Source organism: Maylandia zebra, linkage group LG4 (assembly GCF_041146795.1).
Source record: "Maylandia zebra isolate NMK-2024a linkage group LG4, Mzebra_GT3a, whole genome shotgun sequence".
NCBI lineage: Eukaryota > Metazoa > Chordata > Actinopteri > Cichliformes > Cichlidae > Maylandia > Maylandia zebra.
In genome coordinates, this window is record NC_135170.1 from 1,108,685 (window position 1) to 1,126,815 (window position 18,131).

At 39.8% G+C, this 18,131-nt stretch overlaps 1 protein-coding gene across 2 annotated transcripts in view; it reads left to right on the forward strand.

Moving 5' to 3' along the window:
• jupb (junction plakoglobin b) overlaps positions 1–17,683 on the forward strand; it is a 113,960-nt gene extending 96,277 nt beyond the window's left edge. For both annotated transcript variants that reach the window (XM_004575797.3, XM_004575798.3), the window contains 6 exons: positions 6,172–6,324; positions 7,661–7,780; positions 9,717–9,867; positions 11,882–12,003; positions 12,484–12,526; positions 17,544–17,683. In XM_004575797.3, the coding sequence (XP_004575854.1) occupies positions 6,172–6,324; positions 7,661–7,780; positions 9,717–9,867; positions 11,882–12,003; positions 12,484–12,526; positions 17,544–17,680 (726 nt within the window). In that variant the 3' untranslated portion in view covers positions 17,681–17,683. The remainder of the gene's footprint in view (positions 1–6,171; positions 6,325–7,660; positions 7,781–9,716; positions 9,868–11,881; positions 12,004–12,483; positions 12,527–17,543) is intronic.
• Positions 17,684–18,131: the final 448 nt, after the last annotated feature.

The window sequence follows — 18,131 nt, forward strand, 5'->3', positions numbered from 1 at the left end:
TTTCTTGGTACAAAGACCAGACCTACACCAAACTACACTGCTTTGTTGATCCATGCCCCACTTCTCTACCAAATTACATTAAATTTGGCCATCTATTTTTTTTTGTTTTTTGTTTTGTTTCTTTATTTCTTAGTTTTATTAATCCCCTTGACAGGCTAAACACACTGACATTTCTAAGCCCATTTCTAAGCTAAGTACTTTTCTTGATATAAAAATAAATGTAAGTTACTGTTGAAGCAGATACCAATAAGAAAATTCTGGAACAATAAAAATAGTTGTTTAAATATCACATCCAAAAGAAAATGAATTTATTAATTAATAATTATATCATAATTATATGGTTCTCAGCCATATGGAATGTGGTCAATGCAGTGAGCTAAACTGATGCCACTATTTTCCCTCTCCTAGTTACCATGCAACTGTACTTCTGCAGTCCGAAGGACATTCTGATGTCGTTGCTGTAGATCCCAGTGGTATGGACCAGTGAATCGATGTGATTCACTCATGGCATACAGCTTGATGTAGAGGAGGTGGCTGACAATTGCTCCAGTAGCCAAGTTGTTAATTTGGCTGTGGGGGTTCAGACCTATAACAGCAGCGGGGACAGAGCATCTTCTTGGTAAATCCCGCATTTGATAGTAATTTGTGCTGTTGGCCTTCAGTTAGTCTCTAATGTTGTTTGCCACATCCCCATTGAATTCCTGATATATGGTCTTGGGGTCCTGTTGATCCTGTACAGTTATCCCAGGATTCCTGAGCAGCTAGGAAAACAGGATGGTTGAGTAAGGGTGCAGAGAAAGCCCCCAGCAAACTACCATCCAATTGACATCTGTAATTATTTTTCCATACCTACTGAGGAACAAACTATGATTATTGGCAATTATGTTTTAAGACATGTGAAGCACCTGCAGACCACTTATGTGCACCCCTGACTATAGTCCTTACATTCCACAACTTCCTCTGGCAGGGAATCCTCTCCACAAGTCTGATGTTGCTACCTACATGTGTCTCTGTAGGCACATAATCATGTTCTTCTCACAAAACCTTCATCATCTTCTTCCTGTCTTTTTCCCCAAACAATTTTATACCAGGAGATTCTATTTTTAGAAACACTCCCTTTCTTAAATGCAGTCATATGCTGTTTCTCAGGCGTCAGGGGCCATCTCCTGGATAAGCTCCCCAGCCTTCGCCAATGACTTCCATTCAAACAGGAGTCCTGTTTGAGCTTCCTTTAATGGTTGTTAACTTTAAAGTTGATTAAAAGTCAAAAATACAAATCTTACAAGTGTAGATCTTCTTTTACTGTATGCCTTTGGATTGAACCTGAGGTCCATAAGTCGTCTCTGATTGTCTGATAGTTTTGTTTTTTTTAGCCAAGGGTGGCAACCCTTGCATGCCTTGTCATTTCTCTGACTTGCTTATCGAGTTTGAGCAAGCTATCCAGCAATACACCTAAGTTACTGACATAGTCACAGGAAGAGCTAGCAAAGGGACCCAAAGCAGCACGAAGTTGGACACGAGGGATTTTACTGTCGAACACCACAATCTCAGTCTTCTTATCGTTTAAGACAAGGGAATTACTCAGGAACCATTCTTTGACCTCACGCATGCATTCTCGAAAGTAATGCAGAGACACAGCAAGCTCATTAGTAAGTTCAAAATAGATCTGTATGTCATCTGCGTAACAGTGAAAGGCAATATTGTATTTTTCAAAGATTGCGCCTAGAGGGAGCAAATACAATGAGAAAAGAATAGGGCCTAAAACTGATCCTTGAGGTACACCGCAACAGAAGAAGAGAAGAAGGTGCCCAAGTTAACCGAAAAGGACCTGTCAGAGAGGTATGATTTAAACAAGTCAAGGGCAGTGCCTCTCATACCCACAGTGTGCTTAAGTCTTAATAATAAGATGTTATGGTCCACCATAACATAACATATTGGAGGAGTCTCGAGGTCCTGGAAGCTGTCAGGGAGTGAGGATGCTTCTGTGCATCGTGGGGGAAATGAGGACGGTTTGTGTATCTCAGATAGTTGGGGGAAGTGCCACTAGGCCAGGCATTACTGGCAGTGACAATGTTATCAAATCTGTTAAAAAAACAAAAACATCAACAGATTTGCTCACACCGTGTCCCCATCTAGAGCACCATTCCTGCATCCTCTGATAGTTTTTCATACCATTCCAGATTTTCTCATGTTTTATATGATCCCTTTACCTTTCTCAATCTGACATTGAGTTCCACTTGTATGTAAGAGGCAGTGCTGCGCAAGTTACTTTGAAAAAGTAATTAATTATAGTTACTAGTTACTTCTTCACAAAAGTAACTGAGTTACAAGATTCTAAAAGTAATTAATTACTTGAAAAGTAACTATTGTGTTACTTTAAAAAAAAAGTTTAACCATGGGGTCCAGGGTATAATTGGCCATTTTTAACTACTTTTGATTTTCCCTCTGCATTTCACCTTTAAAAACTATTTACTTTGCCTTGTTTGGCATCATCCTTTTCAGCACAACCTCACGTGTCTGAATTTACAGTTATGTTTTCATTTTGACAGACTGTATTAACACAATTGATCTAAAATCAGACAAAAAAACATAAAATCCGAGTACAAAAAAATATTTTTTTTACTGTAACAGCCACAAACATGTTTATTGAATCATATTTATAACTTTAAATGCAAATATAAATTGTTGATTTTAATATCATATGCACAAGTTTTGCAAACAACAAAGTTATTTGCAGCCATTTACCTTTTACCTTGATTTTTTAAATAACCATTTCAAACTATTTAGATAACAATCAGGTGTTCTGCATTCAATAAGATGCCACACAAATTATTTGTTCCTCTCCAAAAAAATAATTTCTGTCTACTATAAACGAGAACATCACAGCCTGATACCTGCGGGCCTGACAGCATCACTCCTGTTTTCATTCAGCAGTCGCCTCATTGTTCTGACACACAACACACACTAACTACACAAGACAACACACTCCAAAAACTTCCCCCTCTTCTTAAACAACCAAATGTCATGTTGCCGTATCATTTTTTGATTGGTCGGCATGTTGCATTTTTCCACCAACACAAACGGGCTGGTTTTTGTTTTGTTTTTGTTTTGTTTTGCTCATAAGCAGAGAGGTCTCGCTGAAAAAATGTCGCGTATATATTGTTTATCATGACTCTGGTTTTACGTGGCCTATCAACACAATTTAAAAACTGGCACCTTGTTGCTTTGTCATCTTAAAGTGGTCGTGTGATTGGCTTACCACAACTACTTTATTCTTCCTCAGTTAAACAGCAGCACTCGTGCGATCGTTTTGCCCCCTTAGCTCCAGGTGTTGTGCCAGAAAGTGATCGTCTGTGATTGCCGTCCACGCGAGCGCGCGCAGCTGCTTAAAGCTGTAGTGTCCAGATTACTTACATAAACAGCTACTTCCATACAACTGATATAAGATGCGGTAAGCGGAAGACGGCTTCTGTTTGTTGAAAAATAGTAATGCGACCGCACCACATTTTCTTCTTGGTAATGGTAACGGCGTTGTAACAATAGAAATAGTAATTAGTTCGATTACTCGTTATTGAAGAAAGTAACGCCGTTATTAACGCCGTTATTCCCATCACTGGTAAGAGGTCACACTGGATTGCAAAATTGCTTTCTACTGCAACACAACACAAATGCCCACTGATTATAAATGCTGCAACAGCAGACTGAGCATTTTTAGGTGTATCTAAAGAAGGTGCCAGTCAAAAAGTGAAAACAAAAAAAAATTGTAACCAATTGAAAATCAGTGTGGAGTCCTAATACGTGATAAAAACAGTAAGTTGTAACAGTGAACAGTAACAGTGAAGTATATTTTACTATTAGATTTTCATCTATGCCACCAGTGGGAATGCTGATATTAGAATTGATCTCAAATCACCACTGCACCTGAACACACACTCAAAGATCAATATTTTCAGGAATTCCATAAAACAGTCGGATATAAGAATACAAATAAATAAACAAGGTAATATATTGCATAACTGTTCACGGCACTATTTGGACTGTTTTCTACAATCAATCCACATTTCACATGATAGTGAGTATTTCTGGTAGCAAGCACACTCACAGTGCAGCAGTGGGGCTTTTGGATGTCACAGCTTTAATACCCAAATAATAGTGGTACACACATTATTCGGTACACAGAGAAACACACACATACACACAAGCAAAGAAGTGCTGGTTGCACTTCTGATGCTCAGTCAGACAGCATTCCCAACTCAATTCAGGCTTATTTTTAGGAAGTGAGGTATGTGATCTGTGTCTGGATACTGGAAGTCTAGATCGGCTCCCTGTGTAAAAAGTGCATTCTCTGATCCTGAGTACTGCCCAATAAGCAGTGGAGAGCTCTAACTGACCGAATTCAAAATGCTGTGATTCTCCAAATTTCAGCTACTGCCTACTATGATAAAATATGAAGGTAAATATGTTGCAAAATTTTAGACTGCCAAGTAAAAGAAATCAACTTATCTTAAATGCATGTATTCATTCATATAAACAAAATTTCTATTTTTGTTTGGTGTAATAAGGCTATATACCATGACAATACAATTGAACCTAATATTAACTGTCAAATGTTTATCAATAAATAATTTTGTCAACATTTAAATAATTAATAATGACAGGGGAACAACTGTTTTTAAACGGTTTTTATTCAGGAACAAAATGTGTTCAACTGTCCTGGGGTTTCTTTCAGAGGAGTACAGATGAGGCATAAGAACTCCACAGCAAGTTTGTACAAGTTGGCATAAATCTTATGTTGCCCCTTCCAAACTGAAGTGGGTCCTCCATTCTGGGAATGTTTGCTTCTGCTAACTATCTTTGGACTTCCACTGTGGTATCAGCAATGATGTGGTTTCTCTGGGTCTCCTTTACTGTGGCATCTAAATAACCAAAGTTTGTTTCCTGAGAAGCATAAACAGATTGTGTAAGGCACATAAGTAATCTAGACTGGCTGCAAAACAAAGTAAAAATAATTACCAGGTCTGTCAGCTACGGCATCCTGTAATAATGTTGATGCTGACGCTGCTGCTGGAGTTGACCGGGACATCAAAACAGTAGTACATTCAGATGTTAGTCCTTTGACAGCCTCACTGGCCATTCTGGGGCTAAAGAAACCAATTTGTTTAAAGCGAGGATCCAGCGAGGTGGCCAGCAGCATGATGATCGTGCTTTGCAGGTTTTGAAACTTTTCTCTTAGGAGCCTGATGAAGTGCTAACCCAGTTCCTGTGTCAGTAGGACTGTTGACTGCTTTGCCTACTCCAGCATCTGCTCTACCATTTGTCATAATACTTGATACCTGATATGCTTTTTTCCTCTGACAACTCCACAGTGGCTTCATTAAAGGGTGAGAGAATGGACTAGAGACAGGCAAGTATAAATGGGCAGGTAACAGGTAGACATCACTGTTAACGGATGTCCACATATCTGCCTTAATCTAACTGCTGCTACATTGTTGACCGCAGTTTTACAATAGCTAACAATGGGTGTCTGTGAAAATTGACTAGATTTTGGGATGACCCTCAAGTGACAACTCCAGCAGTGCACTTTTTGGCATCATATTGGCTGAACCTGAAGTTCCACCACACAAAAATTGACACACACACACACACACACACACACACACACACACACACACACACACACACATACATATATATATATATATATATATATATATATATATATATATATATATATATATATATATATGGTTTGCAAAGATTGCTATGGTCCTGGGGATGATTGGACCTAATAGTAGTGTGGTGGACTGGGAACTTTGAACGTTCATATAAATATAACATGTATCTACTTTTGAAGGAGGAAATACTCCCTCTGAAATATCAGCAAGCCTCCATGTAGTGCTTGAAAACTACAGAGCGTTAATAGTGGTAGCAAAACAGAACTGAGCTGTCACTGATGTCAGGATGCTTAACCTCAGCCCAACTTTATCAATGAGCAGCAGCAGAAAACTTTTTCTCTCATCCTTGTGGTTTCCTTAGATATGTAGCACCACACTCTGGTCAGCAAACTTTAGTGCAGATGAGTGAATGCTCAAACAGTAACAGGATGTACCATTTGGATTTGCTACATGTATAACCTTCAGAAACAAGTCTTGATCTCTCTTCTGTGTCCAGGCCACAGTTGGACTCATCCGGAATCTCGCACTGTGCCCAGCTAATCAGGCATCACTGAGAGAGGCAGGTGCAATTCCACGACTGGTGAACCTGCTGCTCAAAGCTCACCAGGATACACAAAGACATGCCTCCTCTACACAGCACACATACCAGGTATGGAGAGCGCACACACACACACACACACACACATGGAAATTCAGCCACCAATCTTCACATAAGTAAGGAAATGAGGGTAGGTAGAAAGAAGATAACAGGAATGCATTGACAGGTTTCATCTGTGATGCGGGGTTGGAATTTAGACATGCATGAGTAGTACAAGTACAAAGACACATTCGCTGTGTGCGCACAAACAGAGCAGAGTATAAAATGTGAAATAAAGCAGAAATGTTGAACCTGGAGTGAGCTGCTCTCTTTGGTATCATTTAGTACTGCAGGACCCACTACTGATGCACAAACATTGAATCTCAACAAGTTATTTAATGTTTATTGCTCACTGTGACATTGATATAATAATCTAAGTTTAGATTTCAGTTTTTTTGAGCCTAGACTTCTGCAGTTGATGGTGACGGTTTAAGGCAAGGCCAGTTCAGAGCTATTCTAAACATATATGAGGACTAGATGGTTCATCTTCTGTTTTTCATATTAATCTTTGTTTTATTCCATTAGGTTTATAGTTTGTGACTTTTTTGTCAGTGAAAGTTATAAAAGCTGTTTTATTATAATAATATTAACAATAATAATAATACATTTTATTTATAGGTGCCTTTAAAGACCCTCAAGGTCACCTCGCATTAGTACGAAAAAATTAAAAAAAAATAAGGTATATGAAAAATAAAAAACAAGTACGAAAGTATAAAAGCTAAAAAAGGTAATAAAAAATTGACTAAAACGGAATCATGATGAAGGGTATGCAATTTTGAATAGATGGGTTTTGAGATGTGATTTAAAAGTAGAGAGAGAGTTTGCAGTCCGGGGATCTGGAGGAAGTGCATCCAAAATCTTGGGGGAGAACAGCTAAAGGTTCTGAGTCCCATGGAAGTCTGGTGAGCAGGTGGAAGAGACAGAAGGGAAGCTGAAGAAGAGCGGAGTGCACGAGGGCAGCTTTAAGTTGCTGAAGTTCAGATGAAAACTACGGGGCAGAGAGAGAAGCAAACGGTTCGAGTTCTAAAAGTAATTGTGCAGTTTTGCTTATTTTTGTACAGTGGGAGACTAACGCTGAATAAAACTACAACAGCATGTTGATGTTTGAGATCAACTATTTGATCATGAGCAGTGACATTGTTGGAACCCTCTGACACTTGGCTGGGAATCCTTGGCATCACAGTATTTATGTTGCTTTTCTCCAAGCACCTACTAACAATGATGTGTCAAAAAATAAAATAAAACAAAAGGTCTAATAATAATTCTTCTACTGTATTTAGAGGTCCTCTGCTTTGTTTCTTTGCTTGATGGTTGTATGCATGACTTTCTTCACTTTTCCTGGTTTCAGGATGGCGTTCGCATGGAGGAAATAGTAGAGGGCTGCACAGGAGCGCTTCATATTTTGGCCAGAGACCCTATAAACAGAGGAGAGATTGCCAGCATGCAGACCATACCACTGTTTGTACAGGTACATTCACATGCATGCATATTCAATTCAATTTTATTTATAAACTGCCAAATGGTGGTGGCTGTAGCTCAGGTGGTAGAGCAGGTCCGATGGTTCGATCCATGCATGCCAAATATCCTTGGGCAAGACACTAACCCCATGTTGCTCTCCGATGCATCCATCGGAGTGTGAATGTGTGTGAATGTCAGATAGTAAGCACTAAACAGTTTTAAAAAGGTGCTTGTGTGAATGGATGTGATTGGGTGAATGAGTTCGTTGTATAAAGCACTTTGAGTGCTCAAGTAGAGTAGAAAAGCGCTATATAAGAACCACTCCATTTACCAAATCACAACAATAGTCACATCAAGGCAGACATGTCATTAAGATTACAGGCTCCTACAGAAACTGCTGACTTTCTTGCTAAAAACATTTGGTTCCCATACCACTAAATACACACTGTGGAGTTTAAAGCCAGTAGGATTTCATATATTTCCATCCTAAATATAAATGTCCAGCTAAAGTTGTTCTAGTAGATTTGAACATCAGTTTTTCTGTGACAGACTGATGTTTCTAGACAAAGTATTTCAACTTCATCTTTCATGAATATTAAATGACTAAATGCAAAAGATTATACAAGTACCTAAAACTACTAGATAAAACAGAGATAATGTGAGTCCTGCTCAGAGCCCTCATAGCTGAGTTCTTCGTCTTTCATTCAATGAATACCTCTAGGATGATAGTGTCATTCCAAAAATTAAAGTGAACATGTGTAACTGTGGAGCATAGACCACAGTTGGTAGGGCCATCCACATGGCCTTCCTGGCTGTGATGTGCAGCCATCTGTCCCTCCTTTTTATTACACTACAGTCATTACATTTCATGACACATAACCATACACAAAGGACCTTTGGGGGCAGGTTTGTTACCCAGTGGTTAATGGGCAGAGCTGGCAAGGCAGTCCTAATCACGTCTTCACTGGTATCTGCCTCTCAATTTTACATGCACCTTAGACATGGAGGGTTTGGGGGGAGACGTGTAGATGAGCACTCTTGACCAGGGTCTCATGCTTGTGTCCCCTCAGTTTTAATAGCACTCGAGTTATACTATAAGTCATACTCACTATTTACAGCTCATATACTCACGTACACCAACACATGCACCCAAGAGGCCAATTTAATTAGAAGGCTGGTAATTGGAATGGCTGCTCCAGTCCACATGACAGATATCCTTGAAGGGCACACATTTAAGGGATATTTTCCTGTTAAATAACCTAAAAAATGACTGACTGTTCCTTTAAAACATTCAAATGTGTCAGAAAAAATAATACTCAAGTACAGTACAGATACTTAAAAATTATACTTCATTACAGTGACGAAATATTTGTACTTAGTTGCTTCTCACCTCTGAAACTCACACAGGGAAAACATGCAACCCAAAAAAGAATGCTACTAGCTAGCCAGTAGATTCAAACTCAGAACCTTCGTTTTGTGATCCAACAGTAACCACAACATCACTGTCTTGTGTCAAAAAACACTCTAGTCGGGCAAACAGAACTTGCTGGCATGGCAAACATGAATTAAGTGCATCTTGCCTTCTTTGTGATTTAGTAAGACTTGCAAAAACACACAAAGTATACTCAGTAAAGAAAACACCTCTGACGGCGAACGTTTCCTGCTGTGTGCGTCACACAAAAAAGCCAACTTTAAAAATTCTGACAATTCTGATTCGGATTCTCACGACACTGGCATCAGTGTGTAAGTGGACTCTTACTTATATAGAGCTTTTCTAATGTAACTTAGCACTAAAATGATTTTTACTACAAGCCTCAATCACCTATACAAAGCATCTGCACTAATTTAGGTACTAATGTTTTTGGTAATAAGGATAGCCAAAAAAGTAATGTGTGTTGGGAAATGTCAGGATTTATGTATCTATGTGTCTGTGTGTGTCTGTCCAGCTGCTGTATTCGTATGTGGAGAATGTGAAAAGAGTGTCTGCAGGAGTACTGTGTGAGCTAGCCCTGGACAAACACTCTGCAGAGCTCATAGATGCAGAAGGAGCATCAGCACCACTCATGGAGCTGCTGCACTCAAACAACGAGGGAATTGGTAGGTTCTGAAAATTTAGCAGGAGAAAAACTTGTTGCTTGAAACAACAAAATTCATCCGACACCAAAGACGTTATGTTCAATTTTTATTTCCACTATGGCTTTTTATTCTTTTGTAAGTTAAGAAAAAAGAAGCTCAAGGTTTTTGTGTAGTAAAACGGTGAATGTGGGAAAAACCTGTCAGTGTATCATGAGTGCTATTTGCTGCATTTAATAATGGGTGAAACTGGAAATGTAGCTTATGAGTCATTTAGTAGGCCATGCCAATTGTGCCCGTTAAAATACCTCAGATATATCTATAGCTCCCTCCCACCACTTTGACTATTTTGGACTTACCTTCCACATCTGCTACAGATATTCCTTCAGCCCCTTGTTCTTCTGGATTATTTTATGCTCCTTAAAATAATAATAAAAAAGGAAAAGAAAGAAAAGAAAAGGTAAAGTGGAATTGTAAATGAGGCAGCATGGTGGTGCTGGTTAGCACTGTTGCCTCACATCAAGAATGTTCTGCTGAATGGATGCAAAGACAGGAACGTTGATGCAGACTAAATGGGTGGATTTGTAAAGGGAAAGAACAGCAGACATACAGGATAACTACAAATACCTGGGTCTCCCACATGCCAATATGAACTATGATGACAATGTGCAAATCTCAGTAACAGCCAAATGGCTCCAGAAGATGAGACAGGTTTTGAGAACCCAGATAAATGCTATGAAGAAAATCCAAGCCATGAATACATAGACCCTACTAGTCATCACATACTCAGCAGGAATAATTAGATGACCATAGGAGGTGCATTGAGGTCTCCACCCAAAGTCCAGCACCTTGAGCCATGAGGATTAGTGAACGTCAGAGCCAGGATGAGTCCAGGATGAAACATTTAGAATCCACCAACCTGCTCCAAAAATGCCTCAGGCAGCTGAAAACAGAAGGTGAGGAAGAGCAGCAGTTATGGACGGCCAAGCACCTACATGCTATGGGTCATTGACAGACATCAAGAAATCCTACCAGCGGTTATTAAAGCCTGAACTAAAAGCAAAAAGGTTCCGATCATGGCAGCACAAGAACAGGTCATAAGCACCAGATGCACAGAGTTGGAGTCTAACACACCTGTTAGGACCCAGGCTGTGCATAGGTGCCCTGGAGGCTATCCAACTAATGGTAGCATGATGTAACACTCAAGCTGGGACCTTATACACTGAGAAGCACAACCAAATGTCTGGGGTAGTATATAGGAACACTTGTGCAGCATATGGACAAGAACACACCAAGATACTACCAATGGTTGCTGAGATGAACAGGATTAAGGTCCTGTGGGATTACAAGTTCCAGACAAAAAAGCAGCTGTAGGCCAATGAACTAGACAAGGAGCAGAAAACCACAGTTGTGATAGATGTGGCAATCCTATCCAACAACAGCTGGACTAGTTCTGGTAAATGGACTGGTTCTTGTGTAGTGCTGTTCTACTCTACCTGAGCACTCAAAGCACTTTATTCATACAGAACTTTTATACATTCCTAAGTGCTTTCTATCTAACATTCACACACATTAAAGCTCCAATAGATGGATCGGAGAGCAACCTGGGGTTAGCATCTTGCCCAAGGATATCTGGCGTGCAGACTGGAACAGTCATCGATTTAAACACTAAACTTCCACTAAACATTACACCAACTACCACGAAATCCAAAAGTGCCCTCTGCTGAAGGAATATCTGGAGCAGATGTGGAAGGTAAAGTCCAAAGTGGTCCCAGTGGTAGACTTGAAGAGTGGCTCCGGCAGATTTAAGGAACAAGATTGGAGGTCTGTATCCAAAAGAGTGCAGTCAAGATATTGTGCAGAGCTCTCAACATCCCAGGCCCCATCCAGAGGTTTAGGAACACAGTCCATCATGGATCTGTATGCATATACACTTCTGTAACACAGAAGCTTCCTTACACTCAAAATATGTTCATTCGTGAAAGGACTTGATAATTAATTCTGTTTGTAAATAACTGATGCTGCCATCTCCCTGCAGCTACCTATGCCGCAGCAGTGTTGTTCCGCATTTCAGAAGACAAGAGTTCCGACTACAGGAAGAGAGTGTCAGTGGAGCTTACACATTCGCTGTTCAAGCATGACCCTGCTGCCTGGGAAATGGTAAAATACCTATGTTTGTGGATGTCTGTGTGCTTTTGTGTGCAGAGGTGTTGGCACAAAAGCCACACCCACTCTTAAAGAGTGTTAACCTCATTTCGGTTTGTCTTAATCATCTGCGGACTAACTTCCAACCTGCTCTTTCTTAAAATTTGGCAAAGGCAGATAATTACTAGTTGACTTGACAGATTCAGAAACTTAGCATGCCTGTCTCCTTTTAGATCTACTAATATTATTTACTTGCTGTGGTATAACTGGAAGTCATCAGATTCTATTATTAATTAATTTTATTATTTGACTGTGGCCTAAGGTGTATACTGTTAAAGGCTAATTATGTGATAATACATCTCAGGCCATATTATGCAGTGATTCCTCTGGGGAATAACTAAGTGATGTAATGTATTACATTTAAATAATAGGTAATGTTTTACTTTTTTCGAGTAAAATGTATTATTGTATTTATGTCTAACAATGTCTTCACAGGCCCATACTGCAGTTCCTTTGGAGCCTACGTATCTTCCAGATGGTAAGTACTTTGATGCACAAGAAAATTGTGTTTCAGAGCACATTGTGTTTTCCAAAACTTCAAAGTAGGATTTTGTATCTTACACTGTTTGTTTACTTTTGGTGATAAAATATCGATTGGTGTGAACTGAGATGCAAGCTCTTGTTCTATTAAAATCCAATCTATATCAGTCTTCCCTGCCCAATGTTTGCCTAATCAAGCCATTTCAACTCAATTCAATTTTATTTATATAGCGCCAAATCACAACTGCCGGCTGCCCCAGGCTGCTGTGGGCCCCGGTCCAGATGAGCCTGGGCCCCATAGCCTTGATGGGGCCCAGGCCTGCTGGGGTCAGCGGGGAAGCTGGCCCCTATCAAAAGCCTTCTGTGCATCTAAAGATATATCCAACACAGGATTTGTGTTATTTCTGTTTAGCCACAGCAGGAGTAGTAATCTCCTCATATTATCCTTATATTATATTCTTGACAAACCCTACTTGATCTTTATGAATATTTTTTGGTAGTACAACCTCCAGCCTTGCTGCTAATACTTTGGATAGAATTGTGCAATCCACATTGGTTAAACCTATCACTCTGTAAATACCTGGATCAGTTAAATCGCCTTTTGGAGTTAGTGATATTACTGCCTAAATACAACTTACAGGAAGCAGTCCATATCCAAAAGCTTCATGTTATACTTAAGTTAAAAATTAACATAGCAAATCTATAAATTTGTGATAAAACTGCTGAGAAGCTGAGCTGAGATTCCCGGTGTCCTTCTGGTTTTCATTGCATGGATAGCTTCCTTTACATCTGTCTCTGTTAGGGGAATTTCCCATGTGTCCCTACCCCCTGTGAAATTTGTGGTATTGTCATTTTATCAAAGAACGTGTTCAGCAGGTCCATACTTACTTTGTTATCAGACGTGTATAAGTCTTGATAAAATATTTTAAAAAATCATGCTGATCTCCAAAGAGGATATAACTAATTTATCATCCTTTTTAATTGCCGTGATAACATTCTGGTTGTCTATTTGCTTAAGTTGTCTGGCTAATAGTCTGCCTGTCTTCTCACCATTCGCATACAAATTTGTTTTAAGATGAAAGATTGCATGCTCCGCATTTCTGTTATAAATTTCATGAAGGTTACCCTTAAGCCAACAAATCTCTTTAAATGTATTATCATCAAATTTCCCTGCTAATTGTCTTTCCATTTACCTATCTTTTCCTCCAAAATGTGCATCTTTTGCTTATTTTCTTTATTTTTCTTAGCGCTATAACACTTTCCACTAATAAATACCTTCAGTGGCCGACCTGTCCGTAGATCCAACATTCACCTCTGTTTCTCTCAAATGTGCTGTAGTCACACCACCACTCAAAAGAAAGGACATAGATCACAGGAGCCAACAATGTGACTTCAATACTGGGGGAATATGGTCAGATTTTTGCATACAAGAACTCTGACTGCTACGTATTGAATGAACATCAGGATTTGGATAATCCTGCAAACAGACCTGCTTGATATGAATACATGGACCAATATCTTATAGTCAGTTTGAGACTAGAATTTTCTAACCTTTCTAACCTAACCATATATTTGTAAGTGAAGGAGAGTAATTGTGGTGACCTTTTTTGATGTAACTATTAAAACTCTCCAAAATGATGCCAAGGTTGTTGACTTGTTTCAGAGACAGGGGTAGTATATATGAGCAGTTTGTCAGTCTCTAACATTTTGGACCAACAGCAAATATTTCTGTCTCTGTTTAATTCCCAAAAGTTTTGAGGCATCCAACAAATTAATGTCATCGGCGCACCTCATTAGTTTGTGAACAGAGGTTCAATCATCAGAAGAAAAAAAATATTAGCACAATTGTATATCATCAACATAAGATTGGCTAGATGATTGTTTGTGAGAGTAGTAAGAAGAAGCATGTAAAGGTTAAAGAATAATAAACAAAAAATAGACCCTTGAGGAACCACTGAGAAAATATTTATATATAGGTCTAAAACTGCTAATTAAAACAGAGATTTTGATATGATATGATTCGATGTGATATGATGAAAAACAACTGAGAACTGGACCTGTTGAACCAACTGAGTCACGAAGTCTTTGAATGAAATTGTCATGATCAACAGTGTTGAAGGCAGCAGTGAAATAGTAGAACTAAAACTGAAAGTCTCTGTCTATATCAGGGGTCGGCAACCCTGAGCACACGTGCCACAGCTGGCACGCGAAGGGTTAACTGATGACACGACCATAGCTGGACTGGCCATCAGGCATACCGGTGGGTCGATGGTGATTTTTATGGGCCGATGACTTTTTTTCTTGTAACGGCATGAACAATGAGAGGTGGTGGATTGGCCAGGTGCTGGCTGACGTGTAAAAATAACTCAGTTGTTTGGTGGTGGCTCTGGCGGAGCTTCCACAGAGGCCAGAGGGTGGATGAGGGAAGGGGAGGCAGGGGGAGGAGAGACCCGAGGCGGCCGCCGGTCCGAGTGTCAGGTGAACTGAGCTACAGGTAAGAAGTTATGAGCTGCAGTCTATCTGGGTCAGATATAAACTAAGTTTAGGTGGAGTTTATTTTCGTTGTGCTAGCTAGCATGACGGAGTTTCTATACATCTGGGTGGGTGCTGTGATGTTACTGATAGTGAACTTTGTTTTATTCATAAGGTTAGTTAGTAGAGTTTCCAACTGTCCCGTAAAAAATGGAATCGTTCCGTATTGAGAGAAAATATTACGCGTTTCGTATTGAGCTGAAAAGGAACAGTTTGTCCCGGACTTCAGCTACAATGGAAAAAGTTATTCTGTCTTTATGCTGCACAGCTGCCTCTTCTTCTCTCATTCTCTCCCCTCCCTTTTCCTGTTTCTACTTCAATCATGAAACTGATCGATGATCAGCTGATCGTCTCTCTTGTTTATTTATCGTCCACTTTGCGCCAGAAAGAAGAAACCAGCGGATGTCGCGCTAAACAACAGCAGCACGTTTAAGCTTGATCAGCTGTTGTTAGAATTTATTTAATATTACTTTCTAGTATCAGCTGATGTTTGCTGGAGCCACAGCTGTAAAGCTGCTGGTCATGATGGTTTGGATATGTGGTGAGAGGGAAACATGAAGATGAAACCAGGAGATGTCCTTACTGGATCATCAGAGCTGAACAGGTGATGGAGAAACAGGTTTACCTTTTAGGTGACATGGATGAGTTGAAGTTATGAACTGTTTCTGAGAGACAAATAACACCAGGATCCTTTTTGTGTAGCTGACAGCTGGTAACTGTGCAGGGGCGGGTCTAGCAAAGTGTTGCCAGGGGGGCAGGTAGGGCATTAACAGGGAAAGGGGGGCACAAAGAAATACTTTTCTTTCTTATTCTCATTTAAAATGTTTCGCTTTTAATAAATAATTATCTGAATCTTACAACCAAAGTTTTTATCTGATGTAAAATGTATAGAAATCACACATATACCAACAAGACTGTACATCACTGTCACAACAGCGTCTGTTTTCATTCAAAGGCTTTATGGCTATAATACCTGGTGGGCCGGTCTCTAGTCAAAATGCCCGGGATGATTTTTTGTCCCAGTCCAGCCCTGGACACGACACGCAGTGAATTAATCTGAGAGGTGCTTTAAAAAATAAATGGCCGGGCCAGCGGTGCACATCGCAAATTATCGCGCATAGAAACATTAGTTGTGCCGCTTCTTAATGACAGTATCTTAGCTAACAGCTCCAATTACCAGACTCAACTTGTAATTGGCTAAAAATAACCCAGCCTACCGGTGAAAGGGACGTTGCCAGCTGGCAGTTTTTTCAAGCGATGTTGTAATTTACACATTCGGACACTTCAAATGCTTCAGGAGCTGTCACTACCTGTGTGTGTTCATGGAGCTGCATGTTCACCTGCTGGACGTCACTACCTGACAAGTTTGACTATCTTCAGAACATTGCAGAGGCCTTACTGACAGTATTTGGCTCTACATGTCTGTGTGAGCAGGTTTTCTCTCACGAGTCCTCAGGTAGCCTCTGAATGCTGGACAATGGGAGACCTGTGTCTCTGAGTGGGAGACCAGAGATCACATTAACATGTGTGTCTCTGTATTAACAAACATGCCGTATTGACCCAGTTTATTTTTCTTATCATTGTTGTGAGGAGACCATAAATAGCATTTGTATTTTCTGTTGTTCAGTTCATTTGTTGTTATGGATAAAAAGTCTTTTTTTCTTTCATAATAGCTGATAGCTGCCAAAATCTGTGAACAAATATAATTCTGTAAAGTGGTTCTAGCTAGTGTGTAACTGTTAATACAGAGCGTTATTAAATTTATTGCTAATGCAATCATATGGCACACTGACTTCTGAGGAAATTTTAGATGGCACTTATTAAATCCAGTTCTTTGTATTCTTCACGGCAAAGAAAGACACGGCTCAAAGTGGTCAAAGCTCAAACAAATGATCTTTATTTTACATTCCCGGGAACGGAGACCTGAACACACGAACACACAAGCTCAGGTCTGAAAGCAGCAGTGCCAGCCTGGTTATATATATATGTCCGCTGCACGTCACACACATTTTAAGTTTTGATCAAAACACTGCTTACTTTCACTTTCTGTCTTCACCTCATAAGCTCTGCAAAAGCATGCAGTTTCCTGTCAGCCTGCGACCTGGTTTACACTCAAAGTTGGCCCTCTCCTATTAAAATACATAAAACAATATAATCAAATAAGCACTAAGTATATATATTTAAATTCCAACACACTCATCATCAGAAAGGTTGCCTACCCCTGGTCTATATACTTCCCTCCATCATACAATCTGATACAATGAAACTGTAACAGTATGTATCCATGTTTGTGTGGGGATGGCATTTAAAATTTCCAAAACAAATTTAAAATTAAGAGCCATAATGGAGGTGAACTGAAGGTTTTAATTTGATAGTGCTGACAGAAAATCCTCATTGTAACTCTAGGAGCAGTGTTTTTAATTTTGAATAGTTTGAAAAATACAAACCACCAGTCACTCAGGTTATGTCTGTCTGCATCTCAGAGTTAGATGGCTCTTACCCCCCATATGGCTATGCTGATCTGCCACTGGACACCCTGCCGCTAGACCCCGACCTCCATGAGCCCTACATTCCTGACATGACTTATGATCCAAGACAGACCTACCCTGAGCCACTCTAACAGGTAATCATACCGATGATGTTTACTTTCTGTCCAGGTTAAAGTGTTATTGTGAATGCACACACAGTTGCTAGTGGTCAGACCAAATATATAGCCATATAAGAAGCTCACTGTAAATGAGAAGAAGGTTATGCCCAGTATGTGTTCACCCACTGGTTTCTGGATTTTGCATTTTGAGACCTCAGTGTTATCATGTTAGACTGCCATGTTGTTGTCTTTTTAACCAGAAATTAGCGGATAACTTCCATAACTAACATCCATAAATTGTACAACCCAAATGAACCCAAATGCAGACACAGGAAGGCAGGTGGAAGTTAACAAAAGGCTAGCCCTTTATTCAGCCGATGCAAAAAGCCATAGGCCAACAGGATTATAAGGACAAAACTAACTCAACTAACTCTTGGCAAGGAACCACACGGAAACTAAGACCAGGGAACTGAACAGTATGCAC